The 8,554-nt window shown below is 39.4% G+C and overlaps 1 protein-coding gene across 1 annotated transcript; it reads left to right on the top strand.

The window, feature by feature from the left end:
* Window positions 1–254: 254 nt before the first annotated feature.
* PCK1 (phosphoenolpyruvate carboxykinase 1) lies at window positions 255–7,983 on the top strand. The gene is made up of 10 exons (XM_030010507.2): window positions 255–420; window positions 615–889; window positions 2,254–2,435; window positions 3,043–3,246; window positions 3,566–3,753; window positions 4,706–4,868; window positions 4,999–5,223; window positions 5,316–5,447; window positions 6,201–6,296; window positions 6,899–7,983. Exons 2-10 carry the CDS (start codon window positions 666–668, stop codon window positions 7,351–7,353), a joined length of 1,869 nt encoding a protein of 622 aa, XP_029866367.1. The 5' UTR covers window positions 255–420; window positions 615–665; the 3' UTR covers window positions 7,354–7,983.
* Window positions 7,984–8,554: the final 571 nt, after the last annotated feature.

The following is an 8,554-nucleotide window of genomic DNA, read 5'->3' as shown; positions in this document are numbered from 1 at the left end:
CTCACACACCGAGAAGTTACGACGCTTTTGGTTTCAAAGCCAAATTGGATCAAAGTTTAGTTAAACTGCTAAATTTTGTAACTGCTTCAAATCAACAAACCAAGGGGCTAAGAATCACTGCTTTCAGCATTCATTAATCAAACCTGTTAAATGATTACCTTGTCAGGGCTGCTTTGTTGACAACTCTGCATGATGACAATGTCAGTGGCACTGTCCCAAGACACTTCCAGTGGTGACATAAAGGACAAGCCTCCCTCACCTCACCTAGTGGGATGGACACTACCACGAGGAATATTTAAGGAAGGAGGATGCTTCCTTGGAAAGCAGTGATTGCAAGAGTACTGCAAAGCAAATGAAACGGGATCAACTGAAAGGGACAGAAGAATCCTCTCTGACATCCAACTCAGTCTTGTAAAGACAGTAAGTAGAATGGCCTCTATTTTTTCCAGCTTGAAATTATCAGTGAACCAAGTTCTCTATATTGATTTTAAAGCAGAATTACATGATCGAGTCCGTTACAAATTGTAGCTTTGCATTATACATTGTTGGGAAGGCTTATTGACACTGGTTAGAATGTCATAGTATGCTAACACACCCAATATATTTGATTTTAGATTGTGATCAGTATTTCAAAGCCATCAACAAGATCCACTACAGGTTCAATAATGCCCCCACAGTTGAAAGCTGAGGTAAACGTCATGCCCAAGGTTGTCCAGGGGGATTTGCAGAGCCTGCCTCCAGAAGCAAGGGATTTCATTGAAAGTAATGCCAAGCTGTGCCAGCCTGAGAGCATTCATATCTGCGATGGCTCAGAAGAAGAAAACAAAAAAATTCTGGACATCATGGTAGAACAAGGCATGATCAAGAAGCTGAGCAAGTATGAGAACTGGTGAGTAGCTTGAAGGAAGTCAAGTATCATCTCAGAATTGCAATATGTGTTTTCTATGCTGTTTACTTTTAGAACTCCTTATAACCCTTCAATATTTGCTTTCCATGAACATTTTGGGATGGTAGCTTACATAGGTGAAATACGCAGGAAAGCAAACTTTTTCCTCTAAAACTTAACATAAAGCATATTATTCAATTGGACTATCAACTGTACATTGTCTCTATTGATTTGTTACATCAGGGAACTGCAATAATGTCATGAGACTTATGTAACTAATCATTAGCAATGGCTAAATATTATTTAGCAAATACATCTTTTGAAGAATTCTACTATTTTAGTCAATTAGTTTATTCATCAAATACTTTTTTGTGGCATTCAAATAGCTCTGTGGGTGTTCAAATATTATTCAGTACAGGCATTATTCATATCGTGCCGATGAGCTTTGACTGTAATGTATTCAGCAAATACTTTTTTCAAATATTTCATCATCTCTCCCAACCAACCCAACATGAAAGGAGAATATTAACAACAAGTACATACTCAGGAATTACGTGCCGACCAAGAGATCTTCATGGAAGAAATCTGCAAAGACATTTGAATAACTAAGTGCAGGAATTTGGCAATCTGTTTGCAGACTATTTGGGAGAGAAAAGGGCAAGATTCACCAGATAAATTATTCATTGTTAATTATATGCTTAGCTGTAGTGATGATGGTTATGACAGCCCAACTAGAACATTTTTATACTCATGGAAAATTTCTATGCACAGAGGTGAAAATGTAAAACAATCCTATCTATTGTAAATAGATGGCAAAAATTCTTTAGAGGGGAAAAAGAATCCCCTTCAATAAACTCCTTCATTTTTTATGATCATGCTTATACTCAGTATTTCTTTTGTGATGCCTCTAACTTAAAGAACTATGCCAATCACTAAGCTTGATTCCGATCCTACAGGTACTCATACCAACACTTAAAGTGCTTGCTTGGCACCCACTTTGCTTGAGGCATCGTTTTGTGGTCCCTGTGCAAAACAACTTCACACTGATGAGAATTAAACAAGATTAACTTTTCCCTGGAAGTTAGCAACAGAGAATAAGACTGAGATAGGAGGCAAAGGAGTATTAACGTGTAACCAGAATTTCCTAGGCCGTATAATTTGTCATTCATACCGGAAAGTCGTGAAAAAATTTGTATGAGAGAACATATCTGACTGATGTTTGAGACTGTCTGTTATACTGGCTCTGTCACTGTAGTTTTGGCCTTACAAAGCATTGTACCCTTTTCTGCTAAACCAGTCCCACAGAAGGGTAAGAAGTGTTATATTGATAATTAAAGTCTGATTTCCCGATTTTTGGTGAAATGCAGCTGGTTGGCTCTCACTGATCCAAGAGATGTGGCAAGAATTGAGAGCAAAACTGTCATCATCACTCAAGAACAGAGAGATACTATTCCGATCCCTAAAACTGGAACTAGCCAGCTGGGTCGCTGGATGTCTGAAGAAGATTTTGAGAAAGCCTTCAATACCAGGTTCCCAGGCTGCATGCAAGGTAGGCAAGAAAAGGACGGTTGACAGTGAACTTCTAGGATTACAGAGACACTACTACTGCTAGTTACTGTAATCTTTAAAGAAAGATTTTAGCTGAAGGTTTAGGTTTACACCCCTGATATTAGTCACTTTGTTGGTTTCATCCAGATCTTTACCATAGATCCAAATGCCTGTGCAAGGATAGTCCTCAGCCTCTTTCCAGCATTCTTCTCTCCACAGAGAGGGGCAAAGTAAGGTATGAAAATTTGGGTGACTTTTTTCAGGAAGTCACACAACAACTAAGCAGCAGATAGGAAGTGAGGTGAGAATGGAGGACACCCACGCCCAGCAATAATTACAGGTTCAGTGATACACACCAACAGAGAAGTTGGCCTCTACCTACCTTTAAAACTGGCTAGACATTTTGTCTGAACAGCCGCTTTCAGCATTTAAGATAAAACTTCTTGCTACACAATTAGACAAAGCTACAGCTCTTTAAACATCACCAGAAACATCCACAAGACAAACAGCTTTTAAAGGAGTGAGAAACAACCTCCATGTTAATAAAGATTATTTCAAAAGTTCCTTGCTTTTCTCTTTGCCACATCTTGCTACTCCCTGTTTTCCAGGACGTACAATGTATGTTATCCCCTTCAGCATGGGGCCTATTGGGTCTCCTTTGTCCAAGATTGGGATTGAGCTGACAGATTCGCCGTATGTAGTGGCCAGCATGAGGATCATGACACGGATGGGAACATCTGCTTTGAAAGCCCTGAGCAATGGGGAGTTTGTAAAATGTCTTCACTCGGTTGGATGTCCTCTACCACTAAAAGGTAAGAGACACTAAAACCTGTCACCCCTGGAAATTCCCAAGGGCATGTTTTAGAGCTGACTGCATGTTCTCAGCACATGGGAGACACCATAGAAGAGCAGGGTGGTTTGTGCAACTGCGCTAGGTTCAGAACTCAATTAAAGGAATTAAAGCTGAATGAGAGTTTCATGGAAAGGAGATTATTATCCCTAGTACTTACCAGGGGCTTTCCTTTAAAGCATCTGGTATGGGTTGCTGTCAGAGGCTCGATGCTGATCAAACAACAGTGCGATCCAGCATGGAAATTGCTGCATTCATGAGTACAACATTCTGTTCTGCAGAACCATTAATCAACAACTGGCCGTGCAACCCAGAGTTAACGCTGATTGCCCATCTCCCGGATCGCAGAGAGATCATTTCATTTGGCAGCGGTTACGGAGGAAACTCCTTACTGGGGAAAAAATGCTTTGCTCTCAGAATTGCCAGCAGAATCGCCAAAGAGGAGGGCTGGCTAGCTGAGCACATGCTGGTAAGAGCTATTAAATCATGTGTGTTTGAACAGCCATTAAACCCTAAATTAGCTGAACATAAATACATCACAACTTGCTATCAATGAAATTAGTCTCATATGGATAGTCCTGTAACATTAGATACAAATTTATCACATGGCAGGCTTATGAGAAATAGGAAACTGCTTGCAAGATTAAGTACCAAACATTTTAAAATAGTACCTGTAAAATCAGAAACGAAGAAAGATTTGTAACTTGTGACAGTGGCTACTTGTAGGCAGACCCGTCTACTTGAGCAGAGTCTAAACATCATCACTAGGCATCCACATTGCCCCTACAAGTCTAGTAGCAAAAGATTAATGCAAGTTTTGAAAATTGTCTTTCATATTATAAAGAGGCCTATGCACTCCAAAACCTGTAAATACTAGATTTTCTAAATGACTTCTGCTTTGTACCCTTCCTGCCTTTACTTTCTGATGTCATTTAAACATTCTACTACCATCAAATACCACTGAAAAAAAAATTTTCAAAGTGCATAAAAGAACAGTCTCAGAAAAAAATATCTTTGGACTCTGAAAAGTGCAGAAGTATCCATACATGAAGTGCTTTCACTTCACTCCAGTCGTGCAGCCAAAAGAATATTGCCTGATTTTCTTCTGTCTCAGCTGAGAAACACAGCTGTATACAGTCTGTGCATCTTTAATCAGCAAAATAAAAATAAATGTTTGAATTCTATACATACCTGACAATGTAAGAACTCCTTAAAGATATTCTAAGGGCAAGAAGAGTAGACTTTTTGATTAATAAACTGCAGTTTGAATTTTTGTCAACTATATTATGTGGTGGTGCTTCTGTAGGAAAAATTTGCATAATTAAATATTTTATCATTACCACTTGCTGGGAGACAATCTTCAAAATGAAAAGTGCAAGAAAAAAAGACTGTGTTTAACAGTTGCATTAATTTTTCAATAGATCCTGGGCATTACCAATCCAGAAGGTGAAAAGAAGTATTTTGCTGCAGCATTCCCTAGTGCATGTGGAAAAACTAACTTGGCCATGATGAACCCAAGCCTGCCTGGATGGAAAATTGAGTGTGTGGGTGATGATATTGCCTGGATGAAATTTGATGAACAAGGTATGGAACTGAAATTGGATTGTTTTACAGTCCAGTACAGGTTGCTTTTAGGTGCAGCAAGACATGCTACAAAATTCTGGATGGAATTAGAACAGTTTGATTTACTTATATTTTGTCATTTAACTTCCAGGCAACTTAAGGGCAATCAATCCAGAAAATGGCTTTTTTGGTGTCGCCCCTGGAACCTCAGTCAAAACAAACCCCAATGCTATTAAAACCATATTCAAGAACACCATCTTTACCAATGTAGCAGAAACCAGTGATGGAGGTGTCTATTGGGAAGGCATTGATGAGCCATTACCAACGGGAGTAACACTGACTTCATGGAAGAACAAGGATTGGACCCCAGATAATGGTAGCCTGGCGCACTCCACAGTCTGTCTTGGCTTTCTCTGCTGAATTCATGTTAATTCTGCCATTATGACCTTTTCATTGTACTCTGTACAGGGGAACCTTGTGCTCATCCCAACTCACGATTCTGCACTCCAGCCAGCCAGTGCCCCATCATGGACCCTGCGTGGGAATCACCCGAAGGTGTGCCCATTGAAGGGATAATATTTGGAGGCCGCAGACCTGCTGGTAAGAGATGCATCAGCCACGTATCAAGGCTGAAGTGCTGACCACAGAAGGGTTGAAACACAACTGGGCGTAGACACAGGTTTTGCTTTCACAGCTGCAAAAGCAAGGAAATAACCATGTAGGTCTAACTTCTGCCTGTTAGCCTTTGACACACACACTTACAGCAGCTGATATTTCAATGTCTGAATTGTTAGATGTTAACACCAAACAGGTAATAATAAGAATAAAGGGCTGGAGAGCGATCAGGACCCACTAAGCTGGGTAATACGTAGACACGTAGCAAATTGCTATACTTGTCTCAATTGGCTTGCAGTTTAACTAGTTCAGATAGGAAATGGCTAGAGAAATGAACCAGTTGTAGACAGTTTACAGAAAAGGAAGTAAAATAAATTGATCTGTTAAAGGTCACCTAAAGTTGGAAAAGAAATAGAAATAATGCTAGGTCTGAGTCTAATATCATGACCACAGGACTAGATTCTATTTTCAGTAAAATCTGCTGGGGATTCTGAGGACGCAGATATCTCCCACTGAGCAACTAAACATGGATGTGTTCAGTAATCAGTAGCCAGTTTTGAAAACTTTCACATAAACTTCTTTGCTACAAGAGGGCAGGAAATGAACTGATTATAAAAAACCAGGAAAAATTAGAATACATTATACAGTAACGTGCATTCGGCAGTACCTCAGGTAGCAAAACCTGTTATAAAAATATTTCTGGACCTCTAATTACTGAAGTGATTTTGTTCTTTACAGGTGTGCCTCTTGTATATGAGGCCTTTAACTGGCAGCATGGAGTATTTATAGGAGCAGCTATGAGATCTGAAGCAACAGCAGCTGCTGAGCACAAAGGTAAATCAAAATTTAATCTGCCTACCTGTATTAAAAACAATCCTCTCTGGACTGCCTGCTCTGTCCTCCTCCCCTGCTCTTTTGCATTTCAGTCTTGGCAGCTAATTTTGCAACCTGTGCATTTTCACAGCACAAAATATTTGTACTGGAATGAGAAGTCAAATTCTCTGTAAAAGTCAAATTAAGCAAAATAATCCTCTAGGTGGCAAGCATACAGAACAGGGTGCAGGCATGGGGGTGCCAGAAGCCTTGATACGGAGTTCTTGTTACAGTCTGGGATAAATAAACTTAAATTTTCTCTTCTGCTAGAGCTCAGCATAAATACATGAATGATGAAAGCCAGCTCTTGAGGATCTTCATTTAACCTGCTTGACCTAAGATTTAAGAAATTTAATTTCCACTGATTATAAAAAATAATTTAATTTGTACTTTTTTTGTACATCAAGGATAATGCTTGTATTGTTTCTTAAAGCTCTTTGGTTCGGATACAGAAGGGTGGTTAAGTGACCATGGGTACTAAATCCTGGGAGGATCTAAATCTTTGTGCTTTAGAATAAACGCACTATTTATTACCTTACATCCTCCATTTGTGTTTTGAACAGGCAAAATCATTATGCACGATCCATTTGCCATGAGACCTTTCTTTGGCTACAACTTTGGCAAATACTTGGCCCACTGGCTCAGCATGGCACATCGTCCAGCTGCAAAACTACCAAGGATCTTTCATGTTAACTGGTTCCGGAAAGACAGCCAAGGAAAATTCCTGTGGCCTGGCTATGGAGAGAATTCCCGTGTGCTGGAGTGGATGTTCAACAGAATTGAAGGGAAAGCCTCTGCCAAACCAACTGCCATAGGTTACATCCCTGCTGACACTGCTTTGAACTTGAAGGGTTTAGAAGATGTCAACTTGACTGAACTGTTTGATATCTCCAAAGAGTTCTGGGAAAAGGAGGTAGAAGAAATCAAACAATACTTTGAAGTGCAAGTTAATGCTGACCTTCCTTATGAAATAGAAAGGGAAATGCTTGCCTTAGAGATGAGGATAAAACAGTTGTAGCTGATCAAAACCACAATTATTTATCATTCCACACATACTAAGACAGGACAAACACATTTTACCAAATCACTGCTGGAAGCGTAACAGCACACTGATGGGCAGGGGGTTATAATGAAAGCAGGTCTTAGTTCAGTTAGAATATAGATAGGGGCATTCTAGAAGTAACTCCAGACCTAATGATTTATAACTATATCTGTTGTTGTGAATAGGCGAGCAGTTGTGGGAATATATGTGCACGGGGTCTTCAAAACCCCGATCTGTCACTTACATGCACATACAGCCATCATGGCTGTAAATTATTTGCCTAGTTCTGCATATACAATCCAAACCAATCCAGCCTTCAAGGTGTAGCACATTGTTTCTATCACACAAACCTCCAGAGTCTCAGACTCTACAGGAAAGAAGAAAGAAAATTAGATGCTGTATATATGTATTAGCTAAATAAATTTCATGGCTTAAATATTTTTTAGAAAAATGAAGTTGTAACTTTTATCAGAGTGAAAGATGACTTTGTATTACTAATGCATATTTAAGATATTGCTATTATATATGACTCATGTTCCTGTGATTTCCAGATGTTTTGAATGGCTTGTTCTTTAAACTACTGAAATAAACGTTTATACAAAATATGACCTCATTTCCAGTATTCTCACTGTTTATAAACTACATGCATATAAATTGGGCCTCCTGTCAATACCACAGCTCAGGGAGAAATTCACATGTGGATGTTGGATGTTGACTAGCATTATCTGCTACTCGTAAGCCAACTAGTTTAAGCCACATACTGTCTTTGCAACTTTTATTGAAGCCAAAGGAACGATCCAGAACTTATGATATCAGCTGTGAGCAGTCATCCAGCTAGTGATGTGCTCTCTGTAACTGGGCATTTTTAGTTACTTCAGGCATTTATATTTTATAAACTACCCTCTAGGAAAGCCCCATATTAGGACCTTGCTCATTTGCTGAAGTCATAGGATTTGTCTCTGTTGTGCAGTACCTTGGCTTTTGCAACAATAATTAGTGGAGCTGTTGAAATAAAGACAGTTTGGGAAGAGTTTTCTGGATTTGTTGAGATGCCTAAAGCCTTAGACCTCAATGAAAATAGGGGTAGGAGCCTGTGTTGGCTTTCTTGTAGATCCAAGATACTAAAACCATGCTATGTTCTCCCAATTAAAGGTGTCTTTTACATGCTTCCCACATC

Source organism: Aquila chrysaetos, chromosome 3 (assembly GCF_900496995.4).
Source record: "Aquila chrysaetos chrysaetos chromosome 3, bAquChr1.4, whole genome shotgun sequence".
NCBI classification, from domain to species: domain Eukaryota; kingdom Metazoa; phylum Chordata; class Aves; order Accipitriformes; family Accipitridae; genus Aquila; species Aquila chrysaetos.
This window is presented reverse-complemented; position numbering and strand designations above follow the sequence as displayed.

Excerpts from the sequence above, each read along its gene's own strand:
- PCK1 (XM_030010507.2), top strand. The coding sequence starts at position 666 with ATGCCCCCACAGTTGAAAGCTGAGGTAAACGTCATGCCCAAGGTTGTC. Across the intron at positions 3,247-3,565 it reads ATGTCCTCTACCACTAAAAG|AACCATTAATCAACAACTGG; the intron begins GTAAGAGACACT and ends TCTGTTCTGCAG. Across the intron at positions 4,869-4,998 it reads GATGAAATTTGATGAACAAG|GCAACTTAAGGGCAATCAAT; the intron begins GTATGGAACTGA and ends TTTAACTTCCAG.